The 22,238-nt window shown below is 36.4% G+C and overlaps 1 protein-coding gene across 1 annotated transcript; it reads right to left on the bottom strand.

The window, feature by feature from the left end:
- Positions 1 to 590: 590 nt before the first annotated feature.
- On the bottom strand, positions 591 to 21,440 carry LOC117930714 (AUGMIN subunit 5). The gene is made up of 10 exons (XM_034851372.1): positions 20,661 to 21,440; positions 19,046 to 19,588; positions 17,498 to 17,639; positions 16,962 to 17,135; positions 15,871 to 16,080; positions 12,230 to 12,415; positions 5,520 to 5,679; positions 4,826 to 5,021; positions 3,485 to 3,617; positions 591 to 1,267 (listed from the first exon to the last, which is right to left on the bottom strand). Exons 1-10 carry the CDS (start codon positions 21,161 to 21,163, stop codon positions 1,139 to 1,141), a joined length of 2,376 nt encoding a protein of 791 aa, XP_034707263.1. The 5' UTR covers positions 21,164 to 21,440; the 3' UTR covers positions 591 to 1,138.
- Positions 21,441 to 22,238: the final 798 nt, after the last annotated feature.

The following is a 22,238-nucleotide window of genomic DNA, read 5'->3' as shown; positions in this document are numbered from 1 at the left end:
GAGTCGTCCGTGGCTAATGTATCATGTAGCACAGAAGCCTAGTAGTTTCCACGATGGGTACAGAAGCAATTCCTATGAAGGACCATTTTCCATCTGTCCTCTCTTATCTGCTCGCGCTTCTTAAAATTTATCTACCTAATTCCTATCTTTATGTCAGCCTTGTGGTACTTATCTTGAAAATGCACCTTGAACGAGGTCCAGAACTTATATGATTTATAGACAATTTAAGACACCTTGATTTCAGTGTGCGACTTGATGATTCCTAATTATCTAGTCCTGTGATCAATTCCAATGGACATCTGCATTAAGATTTTCATGGTTGAGAGTGAGGCCAAAATTTGTACGCCATTAAACTATATGACATTCTTCTGCAAAAGTGAAGTAAAAAAAATTCGTCATGGTATGTGTGGGATAGTGAAAGAAAGTAATCTCTTAAAGGAGAGATCAAAAGCGATAGATTCGTGTAATGAATGTCTCATTCTTCACGGGGTATTAAAAGACAAAGCTATGTCTCATCTTCACGGGTACAGTTCTGGAACCATCTGATGACATAAAGAACATCTCATGCTTCATGTCCTCACCACTTCTGATATGAAATGCAAAGCTAATTTAATATATGGGTTATGAAATACACTGAAATTTGATGCCCAAAATGCGTTGAGATGGCTGGGACGTCACTACCAGAACAAAGATAGTTTTGTTGATGAGAAATCATACAAACCGAATCCAACTACAAACAAATTTCAACAGTGATCAAACCGCCTTTACAATGGCATTAATCAAGCCCCAGAAACCTATATAACAATCACAGTGCAATCGAAGAACTACAGAGATGGCCTGTTATACAAAAGATCCTTCCTAAGAAAGAACAACCTATTCTGTACAAAATTAATAGGTGATATGAGGAAAGAATGGCATGGCTGTGCCTCAATGCTTAAAAAGTAAATATTGCAAAGACATCTTCACTAGATACCCATCATTCAAATTGCAGGGGCACCTGCAATGGATACCACGGCTGGCGTCCCAGGTGTATTGCAGACGGCAAATTGGTTCAAACAAGGCTCAAGCCCAAGAATATTCAGTGTTGGCATGGAAATGGTAGTATAGAACCCCTATATTGCACAGTTCAGAGGTTTATTTACAGAAGCTCCTTATCATAAAACGCAAGCAGCTGCTTCACGTGATTATGCCAAGCAGCAACATTTTGCCCATCAACTGTAACCCAGTCAACAACGGTTGATGCTGGTTGCTCCCACCACTCATCAAGCTGCAGTATAATGTCAAAAATAAAAGGTTTAAAACCAAATGGAAATAAACCAAATAACTTAAATAGAACTACGTATCCATAATGATAATGTAAGTCTAGTACCACAAGGCAAAAACTTGATTATAAGCCCACCTTAAGCTATCAAATATCCTAGCTGTTTAAGCTATTAAATATGGACCCACAATGTATCATAAATGGAGACGTCTAGTTCTGATACCATGTCAAGCTATCAACTTTCCTTGAAGCTTGAGCTGTTAGGATATGGATCCACAATGTATATCATGCTAATAAAAATTATTTGTGCATAAAGATCCTACAATCATTCTCCAACATGGATATGCAGTGTGGGAGACCAAAGATCACCCAAAATCTATACTTGCAGGACCATAACTAGCAGATTCAATTGTGCTTTTACCAAAGAAGCATAAAGAGTTAGCTACAATAGTCAAGTCCAAATATATAGGATGCAGCCTTAAGCATCAATGCTTCATAATTATGAAACAGCGAAGTTTGTAATGAATCCTTTAGAAATGCGCAATAAGTACTTTCTTCTACACATTTTTGAGGTAAATAAGGGTGAATGTGTTGATAAATGTCCCAACTAGCAATACACAGGTAAACACAAATTGCTAATAGTTGATTGAAGAAGTTACTATTATTTTCTGATTATAAAAACAGAAAACAGGAAGTATATTGAAACGGACACTAAGCTAACCAATCAGCATCTTTGGAATTTAAAACACCAAAAAACTAATGTTGTCTATAGTGCTCCAGGGTCACGTGTCTAAAACCCCCACTTAACAATGACTTATCAGTCTTATCTATATCTCAGTTTGTAACCTTAAACCCCCCAACCCTTACCGCGCCCCCCCCCCCCCCCCCCCCCCCCCCCCCCCCCCCTCCAAAAAAAAAAACATGTGCATGCACACACAAACAAAAAATGGTAAAAACACAACAATGAGAGCAGCACAAACAAAAACAAAAAAAAAAAAGTGCAAAATTTCTCTTCATAAAAATATAAATACTTTTTTCTTTCCAAAAAAAAAGGCAAGAAAGACAAACAAACATGCATTTACACAATAAAAGAGAGAAGCCTACTTTAAGATAAACAATCAAATTTTATGCAACAAAGTTGAGCAATTAATTCAACACCTCTCCATGTAAAAAATGAATATTTTGCTTCAATGAAATTAGAGCTTCTCTAGTAGGTTGGTCGGGTTAGAAGCCATCCTGAGCCCAACCTAACCTCACTTTGGGTTGGAGATTTTCTACCCATAGTCAATTTACTCAGGTTCAAACAGGTTTTCAGATTCCTTAGGTTGGAGGATTAATTATTTTTTTATAAATTTATATATTATACATCATTAACACATCAATTTCATAGTCAATTAATTTAGTAGTCCTAAAAAATGTCCTACAAAAACAATGTATCTATTATATGAATATGCTAAAATATTTTATATAACATAAGAACTTGAATAGATATAAAATTGACATAACCATAATTTGGTATAATGTAAAAAACTGATACTGATATGAATGCAGTAAAAATGAAGGTAATATATAAACCCATATTAGTAAAACTGTAAAAGAAAACAATTTATAAACCTATGTTAGTAAAAAAGTAAAAGATCATAGGTAATTTATCATAACCTTGAATTCTTTTATCAAGTAGGACAAAAACATTAGAAGATATCCAAAAATATATTTATTTGATGTAAAACATGTATAAAGTGATGAATTTATATGTTATGCTAGTTGAATTTGGGTTGGAAAAGTCTTAACTCAACCTTGGTCCATTTCATATATCTCAAACCAAGCTTGCATTTTCTTTTATGTCAAGTTCAAGTTGGGGTCCAGCTCAATGCACTCATATTGCAACGTTCAATAAAAACTGTTAATCTTAAGCCTTTAAGTAAATTGATAGCTTAACATGGTATCAAAGCTACGGTCAATCACAAGTTTTAAATTTGAGTCTCTCCTACTGTTTATTCCCTATCCATTTATTTGTAATTCATAACTACTAATTTATTTCTCTACAGCTTAAGTTTTTAGGTAAGTTGGTGGTCGCTTAACAAAAAAATCAGCCTTAACTTCCCAACCATCACCCCTTCTCCCACGACCTCTTTTTGAAGCACATGCACACATGGATTGTAGAAAGCCTGAACAATACATGGCAGGAAATCTAGATGTAATATAATACTTATTACTACTTACCAAACCCCTAACATATTTGCAATCTTCCAGACTTTTTTGAGCATTCAAAACTGCAGTCTTAAGATCAGGCAACCATTTCTCAGTAACAGTTTTCTCTTGCTCAGCAGCCAAATTCAAACAATAACTTGTTGTCCTGCAACATAAAGTCAATGAATATCAGCAAATCATGTTTCTCACAAATGATAAACAAATAAATAAATATGATAATAACACCTAAAGGGGAATAAATAAAAAGATAAAAAAAATAAAAGGAAATGTGCCAGAGCAAGGGTGCTATGAAATTTGCTGTTTTCCTTTTTTGGGGTTGTGTGGGTGATGTCGAGTTCAGTAAGGGAAACCTTTTTAGGGTGGCATGGTTGTTATGAGAGTAAAAAAGGAAGAGGGTCTGGAGGATTGTCCCACTGTATGAGTTTTGAACATTATGGAAGAGGAACCAGAGATTGTTTGAAAGCAAAGAAATGTATGATCAAGCACCAAAATTGACATTTCTTTGTAATCTTTTGTTGTGAACTAGGATGTACATAGATGGGGATTCCCTAACCATGATAGATTTTATATATTGGTTAGGATCTTCATGAAGGGGCTTTTGTTTTTGTTACCCTTTCTTTTTTGTTTTGCCTCTTGATGTCCTTTGTGCACAACCTGTGTTACTGTGTACTTTGTTGTGCTTTTATTAGGCATCGTTGAAATATATATATTTGCCTACCAAAAAACAATAATAATAAATGTGATTGTATTTTACTTTTTGTACGAGATTGTACTGGGAAAGTGAGATGACAGAGAAAGGTCAACAGGCAAAGAAGACAGGCCTATGAGTTCAAGATAATCATCAAATACAATGAGTCCGACAACACCAGGCCTATGAGTTCCCAGGTGCAGATAGAAGGCTGTACAAGGACTAGGCAAGGAGAACATAAAACTCAGGAGCAGCAAGAAAAGTTTTGAGCTTTTGTTCCAACAAAAGATACAGGTATGAGTAGTGAAGCAGACAACCCAAATAAAAGAAAGCAGATTGGTCATGATAAGTGCCTCCTTTTGCAGCTCAAAATGGAATTCATTTTTTTTTTCAATGAGAAACAACACTGTTATAAATTATGTTTGGAATCAAACGGTACAAAAGAAGGATGAGGATCCTCCAAAAAAAATAAAATAAATAAACAAAAGGTATATAGTAACCTCCAAAGTACGAAGTAAACCTAAACAACTGTGAATGGTTTTCCTTGATTTACAGGAGAAACCGACCAGGGTAGAAAATTATCTTACCAACGTGAAAATCTTTCAGACGACCATATGGTCCAATGACCATCATAAAACAAGAAGAGGAACCATGTTCAACTTTACCTTTCATATTCTTGTTGTGCACGATAAGCATGGTTTAACAAGGCATGGCCACTTTCAACAAGATCCTGCCGTATATGGACCAAATTAATTGCCTTTGCTAAGTCCTCCAACACGCTAGCCTCGGAACCACGTAGTTTCAAACAGAATTCAAGGGACTCCAATACTGATGCCAAACCGGCATCTGAACCTTCCAAACCTGATTATAAAGTATGAGTTAATTATTCAACATAAAAAGCAATGCAATGGCAAAGATTTATGCTAACTGAATAAGCCATCAGCCACAAAAATGATCAGAACCAAATTATTGATTCTTTTTCCTTCTGGTAGGCATGTTTGGGGGGAAAATTAGCAAACAGACATGCAGTGTTTTAGATTTTTTCTGATTGGCGATGACTGTGCTATCATGAAGTAGTGCCTTCAACCAATGCATGAGTAATATACAAAGCCAAACCATCAGTCTACATAACACCCCCAACCCCTTACCAGGCGTCAATGGCAAACTGTGCTTTCATATTCATCAGCTCATGCCTAAAGGTGTCCAAAGACCCTGTTCTGTAGAATGTTAAACCAGCATCTAAAAGCTAACTGAGCATCTTATTGTCCAAAAAGGTTACTGAGCATCATATCTATAGCCTATAATACACTATCCACCAACACCAATGCATGCTTAAACTTAGGTAAACAAAAAACTTACCAGCAGGATATTGAAGAGCAGCAGAAACTCGGCATATGGATGGAATTGCTGATGGATCCCTGGCACCAGCTCTTGCAGTTAACAAAGCAGCATTTTTTTCTGCTGCGGCCACTGCTTCAGGTCCTGTAGATCCATTGGCACCCATAGACTCCAAGAGTGCCTGATGTGATAGGAAATAAAGGACAGATTAGGTGTAACATAGGAAAACAAATGTGAACTGCAAATTAGGTTATCTAAATCCAGGACAGCGATGAAGTGGTAGTCTGACAAAAAGTAAAAAAAAAATGAAGAAATCAAAGAGACACCTCCTACAAAAGCCACAAAACAACCATGACTAAATTACTGAACACAATAAGTAAACAAGAATTAAGAATAAGAAGAATAGTAGAATACCTTTTTTTTTTTTTCAAAAAACATAAAAGAGAGGCCAGGCCAGAGTAAGATTTTTATGGCTATAGCTAATCCAAGGATTTGATTTGAGTATGAAGAGAAAAAAGTTTATACTCAATTAAGAATAGGTACATGCACAGCAAGCAATTAAGGCAGTGTGGTTTGCCATTTTATGGAAGCCATGACTCCTATAGGAGATTATGGCAAGATCCTGTTATTGGGCAGAAGAAAACACACTTTTCAGAGCTCCATAGTAATTGACGTTAAAGATCATCTGTGAGGGTATGAGTGTAATTTGAGTACTAGGATTTTTATAGGGATGCCTTATGTTTACTACTTCAGTTTATTGTTTTCGGATCCAAAAAGGAGTGAGAGAGAGAGAGAGAGCACATTCTCTTTGCCTATTCTTTGTTCTTTTAACATGGTATCAGAGTAGGTCCAGTGGCTACAAACTTTATTTCAATTGAACGCTGCCCTTTCCTCTCCATGTTATTTAAGTTATTGTTTTATTTTTCAAATGGCTTCTGATGATAGTTGTCTGTGGGAATCAAAATTAGTTGACCTAAGAGAATATTGGTATCCAAATTACAACCATAAAATTGAATAAGTCTAATTATCTACTTTGGTTTAAAGCTGTAAAAGTATATCCTATGGCAAAAAACTCGTTACAATTTTTGTTTGATGATCCTTATGGTGATTCAAAGGACAAAGACCAATGACATAGGAAGAAGAACCCAATAACCATAACTTGATCATGGAATAGCATGGAACCTAGTATCACTGCTACTGTTATGTTCTTTGACACTGCCAAATAAATTTTGGAAGTTTTATGAGAAAGGTATACTCGAGATAAACAAAATATTTCAAGGATTTGTGAGTTTTGTAGGGTGTTTTTTTGGTACACAAAATGGGATTCCTCTTAGTGAGTACTATGATCAACTATAAGCTATCTAGGAGGAATTCAACGTGTATCATCCTATTACTAATTATATTGATCTGTTATAAACAACGAGAAGAATTCAAAATAGCAAAGTTTATCTCTGGTCTAAATCTAGAATAATTATATCCCCCATAGTGAACACTTGCTAAGCAGTATCTACTCTTGCCTTCAATGTGTTAGTCTGGGTTCTTCTATGGAGTCCTCCCCTATGGAAAACAAAGAACCCACAACTTTTGTTACTTCAACTAATTGTGCAAGAGGTGGATCTATAGGTAGAGGTCAAAATTTGAGGGGAGGACATGGTAGAGGTCGAGGAAATAACTATTATGTACATTGTGGTAAGACTAATTATGTGTCAAAGAAATGTTGAAATAAGTTTTGACAAACCTATGCAAGTTAAGTGATATGTGACAAAGTGGAGAACTCATTTGAACCTATGGTTCCTCATTCAGCAATACTGGAAATCCAATCATTTTTTTTTTATGAATAAAGAGAAATATATTAATAAAAAGAGGCACTTCAAGGAAGCACCCCAACGTATACAAGAGGTATACAAAAAAGAGAGAAAAAACCTTTACCCATGGCCTAACCAATCAACAAAATCTACAACGGAAGTGGGACCAAAAACAAAAAACCCCCTGGTCCACGCCCACAGATTACAAAGTAAAACCGATTTACACCCCTGAATCAAATGCTCTACATTTTCAAAAGCCCTACTCTTTCTTTCCTTCCAAACAATCCAAAAAAGGCACAAGGGAGCTGAACACCACACTTTCTTCCTTTCCTTTCCCACACAAGGCCCTAACCACCCCAATAACGCCTCTTTTATTGAAGAGGGGTGCACCCACGAAACTCCAAAGAGGGAGAAAAGTAAGCTCCATAAACTTCTGGCCAACCCACAATGCAAGAGAATGTGATCAATAGATTCTTCCTCTACCAAACACAAGTAGCATCTATTAGCCAAGGAGAACCCTCTTTTCTGAAGACAATCCAAGGTTACGGACTTTTTCCACGTGGCCTCCCAAGCAAAAAAACTTACCCTCGGAGGCACCAAAGAATTCCAAATGATGCTTGTAGGAAATTCTTCACGTCTTTCCGGATCCAATGCCTTGTAAAGAGACATAACTGAGAATCTTTCGTCCTTTGCCTTAGTCCAAATTACTTCATCTTCCACATCATCATAAACCCTCCTCCCTTGCAACCCCAAAAGAAGGCGTTCCACCTCGATCACCTCCCAATCATTAATTCACCTAGAGAACCTAGGAGCCCACACTCCCCCTCCAAAATGACTCCATACATCCGCTACCCAAGCCTCCTTATCCAAGGATATAGCATATAAAGAAGGAAAATAAGAACACAACTGATCATCTTCACACCACTTATCCTTCCAGAATCTAACCCTCCTACCATTTCCCACAGAATAAACCAAATTGTTACCTAACGCTTCCCACCCTCTCCTAATCGCTTTCCACAACCCAACCCCATAACTTTCTCTCACAACACAGGACCTCCAACCACCCTCTTCTTCCCCATACTTTGCACTTATAACTTGCCTCCATAAAGCTTCCCTTTCCACCGCAAAACACCAGTTCCACTTACATAGGAGAGCCTTATTTAGCAACGCCAAGCTCCTCACACCCAAACCACCCTTTCGTTTATCTGAGCAAATAATAGACCATTCCACTAACTGAGGCTTCCTTTCCAGGGCCCCACCACCCCAAAGAAAATCCCTTTGGATTCACTCCAATCTCGAACTCACACTTCTTGGCATCTGAAACAGGGACATACAATAGATAGGCATGCTGGACAGAGTGCTCCGGATCAAGGTCATTCTGCCCCCCTTGGAGATATACTGCCTTTTCCAACTAGAAAGCCTCTTCCTCAACCTTTCCTCAACTCCGTCCCAAGTAGCCACCTCCTTGAAGCGAGCCCCCAAAGGAAGACCCAAATAAGAAGAAGGAAGCTTGCTGACCTTGCATCCAAACTCAAGGGCCACCTCCTCTACATTCTCCACTCTTCCAACCACGATGATCTCACTTTTGTCCAAGTTCACCTTCAACCCTGACATTGCTTTGAACCACATAAGAAGCCAACTCAAATAGGACACCTGATCAATGGAAGGCTCACAAAAAACTAAGGTGTCATCCGCAAACAGCAAATGAGTGATCTCCACACTCCCCCCTGCTCTACCACTGAGTTGCCACCCCGGCAAAAACCCCCCCTCCTTTGCTCTCTTCAACAAGCAACTAAGGGCCTCCATGACAATCACGAACAAGTAGGGGGAAAGGGGATCCCCCTGTCTCAAACCCCTAGAACTTTTGTCTTCAAGAAGAATATGATCATCTTCTCAACCAAAGTCTTCAGCCAATAAGTCAGCCACTAGCACTGTTTTATTTTCTTGTGTCTCTCATTCATCTCCTTGGATCATAAATTAGGGAGCCTCTTCTCATAGAACTGATAAGCCTTCCATTTTTTTTTTTTTTCTGACTTTTCTAATTTTTCCACACATTCATTGATTATCCTTGCTAATGGTAATAAATCCCGAGTATTGGAAAAAGGAACTGTTTGCTCTATTCCTAACTTCCTATTAATCTTTTATTTGGAAGGAAATTTTTTCTTTCTTTCTTTTTGATAGATAAATAGGAAAATATATTAGAAAGGGCTGCCAAAAAAGCAGCCCAAGGTATACAAAAAGTATACAGCAGCCACCAGCCTCTACCACAATAAAACCAAGTTACAAAATAAAAGGAATACAACCAGCCTGCCCTCACCAATGGCCCAACCAATCTAGAAAGCTGAAAAGAGTTAGAGGAACATTATCTAAGCACCCATTTGCTTCTCAGCAAAGACAAGAAACAAAAGAACTTTTTAGCCTTTGGATAGAGAGCTCTTCCCCCTCAAAGGCAATTCTATTTTTCGCCTTCCACACTATCCAAAACAAACATAATGGTCCCGCTTTCCACACTTCCTACGCTTCTTGTCCTCAAACGGCCTATGCCACCCTAGAAGAGTTTCTCTAACCGACAAAGGTAACACCCAAGACACCCTAAAAAGGGCAAACAATAGCTCCCACAAGACTTTTGTCTTTACACAATGGACAAGGAGATGATCTATGGATTCTTCCTCAACATGACAAAAAAAATAAAAAAATTTGTTCGCCAAAGACCACCCCCTTTTCTGGACTTGACCCAAAGTTAAAGTTTCTCCCCAAGTCGCCTCCCAAGCGAAGAAACTAACTCTAGGATGCACCCACACCTTCCATATGTTGCTCCAAGGAAACGAAATCGAAGTCCCCGGCTCCAAAGCCATATAGAGCAACTTCACAATAAACTTCCCATTCTTAGTCTTTGTCCAACGCACCTATCTTCCTCGCCCCTGTTCACCCTCATCCAATCCAAGCAAGAAAGAAACCTCTTCCCACTTCCCCTCCCCAAGTCTCTTAGTTGTTCTGAAACATTCTTCCCTTCCCATTTTGCATTTTAGGATCTTTTAGCAAAGAATACAATTGGTGGAGGGAGTGAAGTTCATGGAGTTTATTACCTCGTTTCACCCATGTTCTACTCTGATTGCTCAACATATTTTTGTTTCTTCCATGCAGTGGCACTATCAATTGTGTCACCCTCCACTTTGCATTATTCTGCTTATGGGACTTCCCGTTACATCATAGTCCAAGTTACAATGTTAAAGCCTGTGATATGGGCAAACATCATAGGTCTACTCTTCCTGCAAGAGTCAATAAGAGAAGTTCTAGTCTTTTTCATCTTGTCCATTCAGACATTTGGGATCCATGCCATGTTCGTAATCTTTTAGGATTTAAGCATTTTTTAAGTTTTTTTAATGATTATTTTAGAGTTACTTTGTTGTATGTGCTAAAATACAGATCAAAAGTTGCTATTGTATTTCAATCCTTTTTTCATTAAATAAAAATTCAGTTTGGTGTTCCTACTAAAATATTTCATTCAGAAAACATTTTGGAATTCCTACATTATTCTATTTCTATTTTTCGTGAGAATAATGGAATTATTCATCAAGTATCCCACTCTTACATTCCAAAACAAAATGGAGTGGCAGAGAAAAAAAATAGACACCTTTTGGAATTCACTTGTTCACTTTTTCATAGGCAAGTTCCAAAATAGTTTTGGAGGGTTTTGGAGGGATGTTGTTCTTATTGCTTCTTTTCTCATTAATCGTGTCCCATCCAATGTTCTTTCTTCCCTAAAGGGTCAACCCTTGATGCACAACTTGTCTTTGCCTTATGCTCTTCCTGTTCCCATTATTCTTGTGTTTGAACCAGTTACGTCACAAGTCTGAAGAACTAGGTGTTGGAACAAAGAAGCCTATGGTTATGTTTGGTGATAATTTTTTTGATAAGTAAAGAAGAGTACATATAATAAGCCAAAATTGCGACCCACGGTATATAAGATAAATACACCCATCCCCACAGCTCAAACAAAAAAATCTGCCAAAATGGAGATATAAAAAACATCCCCACCCTCAATGAGAGCCCAACCGATCAATCAAGTTGCTACATATATTGCAAGTGATCTTATGTTTTATAAACACACTAAACATATTGAGGTGGATTGTCATTTCATTCGGGAAGTAGTGATGAGAGGTGATGTGATTACTTCTTATGATAGATCTAGCTTAGAGACATATTCACTAAGGTTGTTTTCAAAAAATTTGTTTTTGTCTTTCTACTCCATGCTTGGTATTGAAGTTTTTTATGACATAGCTTGAGGAAGAGATTATTTGTGAGGGTATTATTATTGTAATTTGAGTATTAGGGTCATTATAGGGATGCAGTTACTACTTCTGTTTATTATTTTTCTCTTCTCCTATTCCTAATTCTTTTAACAATTGTCATTTAGTTCCAACCCCCGATACAATTGTCAATGGGCAGTATTGATTACATCCTTAATTCCACCCCCCAGGCCCTTGCTCAGAAATGGTCCAGCCAAGCAGGTTCTTGAAACAACAAGGGAGGTTGTTTGGATAAGGTCCTAACCTCTGGCATTTTTTCAGATTCTTAATCACATTGAAATAATTAATTCTTAAACAATACCATTTTGGTTAAACAGAAAATATTAAGGAAATGGTACAATTGCCTTCTGAGCTTATGACTCAGTATTTTACAATTGCCAAATTTAGTATCTGAATCTTATCAGATTTCAATGATTATTTTGGTAGGTAAGAACGTTACAGATAAGAAACCATCAGGAAAACAAAATTAGAACCACATATTTCCTCACAAATAAACATAGGCACAGTTTCTTTACAGGCTATCAAAACAGCAACCATAATAAACTAAGATTGCTAATATTGTATTTGTCAATTATGATAGTCATATACAGTAGATAGTATTCTCCCAGATGCATACCTGTGGGGTTGATGGAAGCATGTAGAGGCTATTATCAGGACTTCGATAAAAAGCAGACACTTCATTATCTATAAGATCCTTTGCACTATTGGACATGTCCACAACAGCTGTGCATGCTGGAATTATAGTGCTCGATGCATACTCCCTCGCAGCTAATGGCTGCTGATCCCAGAATGCTGCAGCATCCTACAAGGAGAGTGAGAACACATTAAGAATTTTGCAACCTTTTTAAAGACAAGAATTCAATCTTTGAAAATCTCTTTAGAGATGGAAATGGGGCAGATCTGGAATGAGGCACCCCTACTCTGGCCCTGTTCAAGGAAAGGGCCCTCCCAATCCTGCATGGTACTTCACAAGGATGGGGACAAGGACCCAAGGAAATAACCAAATATTTCACATTGTGTCATCATGACACTTGGAAGTAGACAATCATGTGCTTTCATGCATAAGATGTGGATGTTGGGAGAAAATAGAAGGCATGCTCCTTTTATGTCAATCAAAAGATTACTTTCTTTTATTTTGGTTTCTGACATTGAACTCCATCTATTGTAGTTCAGTTGCTTCAAGCTTGAAAAATAACAACATATAAAGCACCATTCTAATTCAGTGAAATGATAATAAAAATAGTATTATGTCTAAGAATGAATATTTTAAATCTCACATTGAGAGTATACTAGCAAAAGAAGCCCTTTATGGTAAGACAAAGCCAACAAAAAGCCACTTTTGTGTTCATATGGGCTGTCTAACTGTAACATATCATTGTGTTACCAGAGGGGTGCATGTGATGTGTGGAACTCGCAGTACCTATTCCTGACACAAATCAACTTGGGTTAGCAAGTCTGTCCCCATCCCTGCCCCTGAATCAGGTTTTACACATCTAGCCCCATTATCAGCGCAGTTGGGATTACCATCAAGCCCAGACCATATCCACCCCTAAATATACTGCTTCTAATTGAAAAAATTCAAAATCAAGGAGGCAAAAATGTAATATTAACAGAGTATATCACTACAACACATCCTTTTTTTGGCCAAATGGATAATACAAAAAATCAACATCGCATTTCAATTTTAAGTTGGCAGAACTTAACATTTTCTTAAAAAAATTCTTTTGCCTACCAAAACAAAAGCAATTTAAGCTGGAGAACTGTGATAACTACAGATGAGCAACAAACTGCAAATGCTTAATCTATGATGCATCCATTTATAACATTCACATATTTTTTCTTTAACCAAAAAGCTTGGATCAAGCTTGCAACATCAAGGTCCAGGATGTAAACCACTTACACTGCCAGGTGGAGGAGACAGAAAAAAACAAAAAGGAACAGAGGTGACAAAAACAAGTACACAATCAAGGCATTAACCTTCAAGGAAAATAGAGGGCAAAAAGAAGAATCTTCTACAGCCCCATCCACTTGTTTTTAAAAAACTTAAAGTTTGTTTGGTAACTATTTTCGAAAACAGTTGTTTTTTGTATTCTGTTTCAGGGTGTTCTCAGAGAAGATATTTTTGTTTTTTTTTTTTGTTGTTTTTACTTGTTTTCTAAGAACTATTTTTTAAAATAATTATACAAACATGTAGAATGATTAAAAATAAAATACAAGATATAAAAATTATTTTTAAAATATATTTAAAAATATTAAAAACATGTTAAAAACATTTTAGGTTTTCGATCAGACTTTTGTTCTAAAAAACATCAAAGAATAGTTTTCAAAAACTATTTTTTAGAATTTTTTTCAAAAACAATTACCAAACAAGCCTTTAATTACTAATTTTTGAAAACCACAAGTAAAAACACCTTTTTTTTAATCAGAAACATAATCAATCTTTTCTATAAATTAAAAAGATCAAGAAGGACAATATATACTTCCATGGTATATAACCAATATCAAGACAAGGAATGGAATCTCAACTTTTTAATGATACAAAATATCTCATGTAGCCTTGATTACTGAGCCTCGATAATCTGCCCCTTGAGCAAGTCTACAACCAAACTAAGATTAAAAAAAGCAATCTCACATAATGAGAGTTGAATCCCACTACTCCCCTCCCTTCCCTGACTATCAAAGGAAAACTATTGTAATTAATCAAACATTCTAGTTGTTGGATTTCTCTCTCAAAACGGGATGACAAGAAAGGTTTCCTCTTTGCCCTTGAGGCCTTAACACCATAACCCTTTTCTTGCCTCCATTTTCCTCATAAAGGAGTTAATCTCCTTTTCAAAACCTGTAATTGGCATCCCCACAAAACTACTAAAATTGGCAAACTTACTAAAAAGACTGTCAGAAATAAGCTTCTCCCCCACCATATCACAACTACACTCCATGGCTTTAGAAGGCTCCATCTCCTTAGTGTTAACCACCATCTCCTTACATAGAGGACCCTTCATATCACTCCCTAGAAAATCCAACAAATTGTCATCTTGACACATCATCCTTAGCAACTGAAATCCAAATCCCAAAGGCCCCAAGGAAGGCCCCACCTTTGACTAATTCACTAACCCACTATCGAGAACGGGCAACCCAACTGAAGAAAAAAAGGGAGAAGGGGGAGATAATAACCTACCTTCAAAACTTGTCATTTCTGCCAAGAGGGCATCATCGACTTCTGAAACCCACTCTGACAAACCTTGAGGTGGCACCTATTGAAAGGGATCAATGAAGGTCGCCATGGAGCTAACAAAATTTCCATTGAAAGAGAACTCTAAAGACCCTCTTGGGCCTTATTACCCATAGCCCCATTTAAACATTTGATCTACACTCATGTATCATCAAATATGATCCCAAATCCCAATCAAGTAACAAAAGAAGTCAAGATTCCAAGCATTTAAAAGAAGCATAAAACAAAATAGTAATGCAATAATTTAAAATTCCAATGTACAATCAAAACAAAATTTAAAAAAAATAAAAGTGTAAAAAAAAAAAAGAAAAAAAAAAAAAAGCAAAAAAAAAATATATATATATATATATATATATGCTTAACTATGTGGGTGCTGAGAAATTTAGAAACTAGAAAAAAATATAATAACTTTTTAGGTGTTGACATTTTTCAACACAATGCACAAGAACAACCATTCTTGTCTTTTGTTTTTTTCTTAATAACATCATTTGCCCTCCCCTATTTAGTTATGAGAAAAAGAGCCAAAACAATGTTGTTTGTCCCATGCTTAAAAAACAAGCCACACCTCATCATTGAGGCACTTGCCTTGGCAGGCAAAGTGCCATAGCTGGGGAGTTGTTGCACCTTGGGCTTAGGCTTGCCTTAACAACTACACTACATGCATAGGATTTTGGGTTATTCTTTTGTCTCTTTTGTTTCTTTCTCCTCCACCCATATTGGTATCGTATCTTGAGAAAGGAACTGTCATCCTTCATCATGTATAAGATTTTATATATCTTTAAAAATAAAATAGCAAATTTGGGCTGATCTTCCATCAAGAAATGTAGTGATGCTATTAGATACCAACTTATGAAATCAACTATTTATGTTGCAATTGCACAAAGAAAGATAAATAATCCTTATGGCTTCAGTCAAGAGATGCTATTAGATGCTTGATGAAATCACCTATTGATATCATGATTGCCACAATTATCTGATAAATACCACTGACTGATCTGTAATTTCATGAAGCCAAGCTACCTTACCATGTTAGATTTGAGTAAAGCACTATATATGGCTTCAAGTTCAGATCTGCGGGCATCAAATTCTTCAATCTTTTTCCACTTCTTTCTGAGAGAGTCCTCCGCTTCTTTCCTCTCTGCACATAATTTATTTAAGCGTTGCACTTCAGACATCAAGGTATTCAAACTTGCTCTCAATCCAGCCGCCTCTCTTTCCTTTGCCCATACCTCCAACTGCACAAAGATGAACCAGAGAATACTTACAAAACAAATCAGCATATACATGAGGAAGAATAGATGCAGGCTACATTAACTTTCAAGCATGAGATGGATAAGACAAAAATTAAAACTTAGAAAATAGTGCAATAAAATCAAATAGGAAGTAAATAAATTCTGATGCTTCATAAGGAAAACTTTTTTTTCTATATAGGCTTTATAAAAGTGACAACTTTCTAAGGGAAAAGGATTCTCTTTAAAATGACTATGTAGAAATAACACTACAAAATATGTCCCTACAAGGATGCTTTAATTGCATCAAGAATATTATCACTCGGGAAATGTTCAGAGACAAAAAATGATTGTTTTTTTCACCATTTTCAGCTATTGCCACATACTCAATTTAATCCACCCCTATCCAATTATCTGGAATCTGACCCACAATTCAAGCATGATTTGACCTTAGCTAGGGCATCTCTTTTGAATCATTGCAAATAACATTTGACTATTAAACAAGGTCATTTGAAATGAGCTCAAGTCAGCATTCCTCCAAATATCATATGTAAGCAACACAGGCTGTGGTCATCATTCTATCATCTCCATGGTCATATTTTATGTCAAACCATAGTTTGCCATGTCCATTCAACAATAAAGAGAGCTGGACTGTTATTAGTAATGCTAGACAAATCAAACCCACAGACTAGAAGGCAAAACAAATGTAACTGGAAAATCAATGAAAAATTTCCTATTGGAATTTATCCAGAATAGAATATTCAAAACCTACACAAAGATTAAGAAAAAGAATGCAGCAAGCAAATATCTCACCATGACAGTTATTCACACAGAGTATAGTTAACTAATATAATAAACAAATACCCCTCAGTCCAACAAAGCATTACCTCAAATTGCCTGAGACCACCCACATTGTGAGATGTGGCTCCACCAGTCGAATGTGAAGGCACTATGTCAGTGCTTCCTTGTAGACGTTTTATAAGCTTTTGACACAAATTTCTAGCTTCTGCTGCTTTATTGAGTGCATCTTCAGTAGCTACAAATTGCTGAACATGTGCTTTCTGCAGGAGTGAACATTGGCTTGATATCAATTAAACAACTCCACAGAGATAAATCTGAGTAGAATGCAATAAACATAAGTAGCAAAATGTGCCACAAAATAATATTAGTAATGAGATACGAGCTCTGTGTAATAAAAAAGTTAAAAAATAATAAGCATAGATAAATAAGGATAGAAACTTTGTGCAATCTTCATAATTTTACTAAACAAGGAGACCAATATCTCTAAAATTACATGTAGAAGATACTGAATCCAAAAAGAAAAATCCCTGGAGAAAATATTAGTTGAACTTCACAATTCAAATGAAAATGACTAGATCATATGAATGCTTACTGTCTAAAAGAAAAAGAAGAAGAAAATGACCTGTCTTTCAAGAAGTTGATTTTGAGTTCCCCTGGAAGGAGCATCAATTCCTATTTTGCCATTATTATAAAGTTGATATTGAAGCGGTGAACTCATATCAGGAGAGGAAGCTTCCATCACTCTGTTGTTCTCATATTTGTACCTGTTCGAGGATATGAGAATTCTTCTGAGTCTAATAAATGATATACACACATTGACATAGCAAAACTTGACATAAATATAGCATAAATAAAATCTTCGTAACCTTACCCAAAAAAAAAAGGCCATCAAAAAAATATAATATCATGAACAAGAATTTCATACCTGGATGTGAGTCTAATGTAAATGGATGATGCATATACATCACAAATAAAATGGAACACCATGGAATCAATATGACACAAGTTCAACAAAAGAATAAATGCATGCCAAATGTAGGAAATGGAGTGAGGTTGGAGGAAAGAAATGCTGCATGTTAATGATGCAGCAAAAAAGATTTAGGAGATACCAATGAGTAAAACTGGACTTATAAATAAAAGATTTTAATAGAAAATTTGATCTTCTGTGCACATGCAATCAATTGGTGACTTTAAAACATCTCAAGAAAAACAAATCAGACCTCCACTTTGAATGGATGTTGGGCCCTAGCATGAATAGTAGGGTCCCACAGAACTACATCTAAAACCCACAACATCATGTAACTAGTGGCTTATATTGCATTCCTGTATGCACTAACAAAAATAAAATACCAAAACAGCACTAATATTATATAACATCCAATGAACTGTATTTGTTTTTCCTGAATTTAAAGCACATGAATAAAACCATTTTGCTGAGTGTAGACACAGTTCTTGCACAAGTGATTTTAACAAATTTGACTACATGGAGATGAAATCCCATGCCTGAAATCCTTTCATTTTCTGAAATGGCAGACTTCTTTAACCAGTGCCACATTTAATCACAAGTGCCATACACCACAACAATCATCAAAATTTCGAAACTGAGAAAAATGAAACTTAGTGCACAGCCTAACTATGAAGACCCATTCACAATGTGTTATCATGCATGTGGATGCATACTTTGCATGAATATTTTCAAAGAGTTGTAGAGTAGGTTTTGCAAACCCTAGTCTAGAACCAAACCAAGCATGCTCACTTATTGAAATAAGGATTAATTACTAGGGAAAAAATTTCAATTGCAAAAACAAATAAACCAATATTCAATTTATAGTTTCTTATACCCACTACCAGATTTGACAACAGTCACAATGTTTCAGTCTATCAAGAAAATTGAAAAAACAGAATGAGTGCTCTGATAATTTCTTGTGCACAGGAATGACCAAATTGAATGGGAAAGATCTAGCAAACATAGTTTTCCATGCAAAAATTGATGGCAGAATGAGCAGGAAAACAGCCACTTGATCAACGACAAGTGGCTCAGAGTTTTCCAAAATCAGTAATCAGTTAAAATATCAACTGCTGCTACTAGTTGAGCAAGAGCAAAGTGTTAAAAGTGGGGGGAAAGGCAAAACAACAAGGCATCAAAGCTAAGAAGAAAATATAAAAGTACCTCAAGGCTTCTGCATCAGCTCTAACATCAATTTTCTCTATTTCTCTTGTAATTAGAGTTTTCAGCCTTAAAGTGTATGCAGTAATTGCCTGAAGTAACTGAGAAGGATTCTTCAGGCAATTAACTATAACAGTTCTAACCTCATCAGGTATGTCCCCATCAAAATCAAAACCTAACTTGGCTGCTTCTAACTGAGGATTCGAGTGAATGCCACTTCCTTCATAAGCTGGAAATGAATTGTGTATTCTTTCAATCAAATGTGCTGCAAGAGATTCACATGCCCTTCTGATATTTCTTTCCCGGGTGGTTTCAATAAGAATGACATCATCTGCCAATTTAGTGCCCTTAACAGTTGAATAAACAGCCTCTTTCTCGCTGTTTGAATGGAAGTTGTTAACCACTTCAACAGAAGAGTTCACACTAGACCTCTGAGCATCCCTTGCTTGATTAACATAATATTGCAAACGTTTGTGATATTCTGAAAATATTTTTGCTGCTTCATCACACTGTTGATCATATGCCTCCAACATCACCTGCTTATGCCTGCAGTACAAGTATGGATATATCACTGCAATCCACACTCTAGGTAATGGGTCACTTGAGTTTTAATCAATTCCAACAAATCATAGCTCCAAAAAAAAATATGTAATCAATTAAATTGAAATTCATTATCCGGTTTTCCTCTTCAATAATCTAGTAGTTTGTTTCTGACCATTTAAAGTTCTAATTACTTGACAACACCCATAAACCAATGACTGCAATAAAAAGAAAGAGGGATTTGATTCAACTTAGAATTCAGAATACAGACAAAGGCAGAAATCAAAGATGTGTTGGCAAAATTAGTGGAGGCTGCAGCCCTAAAGTTGACCGGTGAACAAGGATTACTGTAGCCAAACCCCAAGTAGCTGGGTGCTTCAGGTTATAAAGTTCCATTGAGTTGAACAGAGTTGACATATAACCACATTCAAGCAACCAACACCATCTCCACAGCCTTCCTTCATAAAAGTATTTCGGCTCTATTTGTTCACAGGGAAAATTTACCAAATAAAAAGAAATTAAATTTCCTACCCTAAATTTTTCATCATCTGGGGTCCTCGGAAAAAATTCCACCCAGTTGTCAACTCTTTCCCTTCAATTGAGATGATCTTTCACTTATGAGAACCCAAAAAACTTAAGTCGTAAAATCAATGTTCTACTTTATTTTTCTTTTCCCTTTTTTCTCTCAACCAGAGTGGAACTTTAGAGATTCATACAATCAAAATCTTCTAACAGTATGCTAGTCCGGTGTGCTTTCTTCGTTAATTTTTTAATAACCAAAAAAAAAAAGGGTTCTCTTTCAATTTTTTAAGAATCAGATCAAAAAAGGCGTTCTTGAGAGAAGAAGAGACAAAAACTGTCCGATTAAAGCAAACAAAATACCAAGAATGAATATAAGAATGACAACCTTGTACAACCATAACATTATTCCATAACAGTAATCAAATAGCCTAAAATGCCACCGAATCTGAATCTCCTGATCACATTTTGGGCATTGAGCTTTTTCTTCAACAAAATATGACCCAAGGAAAGAAAAGGGGACAATAAAGAGAACTTGCTTCAACTAAGAGAACCAAACCTGTAATTGGACCGTTCATCAAGCATCCGCTTCCTCTCTGCCTCCTCCCTCGAAATCTCCAGCATCCTGGCCCTCAAATCCTTCCTTTGCCTCCTCACAATATTCCTCAACCTCTCCACCTCCTTCTCCGCCAATTCCCTCTCCTGCAACGCCACCTCCCTACTGTCGGCCACGGAACTCAGACTCTCCGTCCCTAATCTCGCCTTCTCCTTCTCCTTCCTCCTCCCCCTACTCCTCCCCTCTTCCACCACCCCAACTTCGCCTCCACCATGAACGTGTATATTTCTCTGAATCTTCTCCACCGTCTTCTCCGATTTCACCCGATTCAACAAGAAGTTCCACACCGGTATCATATTCCCCCGGCAAATCTTTCGCAGAGAATCGATCGACGGCGACGCCGCCGCCTTGCTCGACGCATTGTACGGCCCCAACGGTCGGTACCCCATTTCCTTCTGCAGCCATTCCAGTATCGCCTCCGGCTGGGCCACCACCGAGCTCTGCATTATGCAAATCTAGGGTTTCCAACTAGGGATTTGCAGCTAGATTGACATCGAATTCAAGACGATATAAAAAAAAACAAAAAAAAATAAAAAAAATTAAAAAAACCCTAGTCCACAAATCTGAATGTGGAAACGAAGAGATGGCCGAAACCCTAGATATATAAAGGGAGAAAGGTGTAGAGGGAGAGATCTATGGCCGGCCAGGTGAAGCAGAAGAAAATATAAACTGTAGAGATAGGTTGGTGGTGTGTCCGTATGCTACAGTCCAAAGATATGTCTATGTGTAACTGCGTGAATTATACTAGCTTTGAACCGTAAGGTTTCGAGGAGTTCAAATTGGAGGTCCCGCTCTTGAGTCGTGTCCATCAAACGGGTTCCATATCGGTTTCAGACCCGGATCTGGATCCGAGTTCTCTCCCTTCTTAAATTTAAGTCATGTCTTGTATTATAGTTTTATTTATAAGTCTATATCAAAAAGTTAAAATAATAATAAAAAATAAAAAATAAAAAAAGGAAAATGGGTTTTGAAAGGAATAAAATAAATAACAAATTGAAATGATGTAATATAGGAAAGAATGGAAAGAACTAAAAAGAACATTTTCAATATTTGTATTTTTCATTTAATACTTATGAATATTTGTTTTTTTTCATTTAATACTTATTTTTAAGATGAGTAAACGAAAGGTTTGGTATCATCTTAATATGATAGTCATCTACCACTTTATTTAAAACATTTATAGCATTTTCCCTTATATATTTATAACATTAAAAGACCTTGCTAAAAAAATCATAATGAATGAAAAAAAGTATAATATTTTTATAATTTTTTAAGATAATCCTTGTTTATTAGGATTGTTTTGTTAAAAACCTTGTAAGTAAAACTCAATGGAACAAAACATGAAGAAAAATAAGTACAATATATTAACATCCTTTTAGGATATTACACCTTATATTGTATTTCTACGAGTTTTCCACTAATTTATCATGAAATATATTTGAACTAAAGCATTCCAAACTTATATATGAACCTTTTGAATGTTGTAATAAGTAATATCTTTGTGAATGGATCACTATATTA

Source organism: Vitis riparia, chromosome 14, assembly GCF_004353265.1.
Source record: "Vitis riparia cultivar Riparia Gloire de Montpellier isolate 1030 chromosome 14, EGFV_Vit.rip_1.0, whole genome shotgun sequence".
NCBI classification, from domain to species: domain Eukaryota; kingdom Viridiplantae; phylum Streptophyta; class Magnoliopsida; order Vitales; family Vitaceae; genus Vitis; species Vitis riparia.
This window is presented reverse-complemented; position numbering and strand designations above follow the sequence as displayed.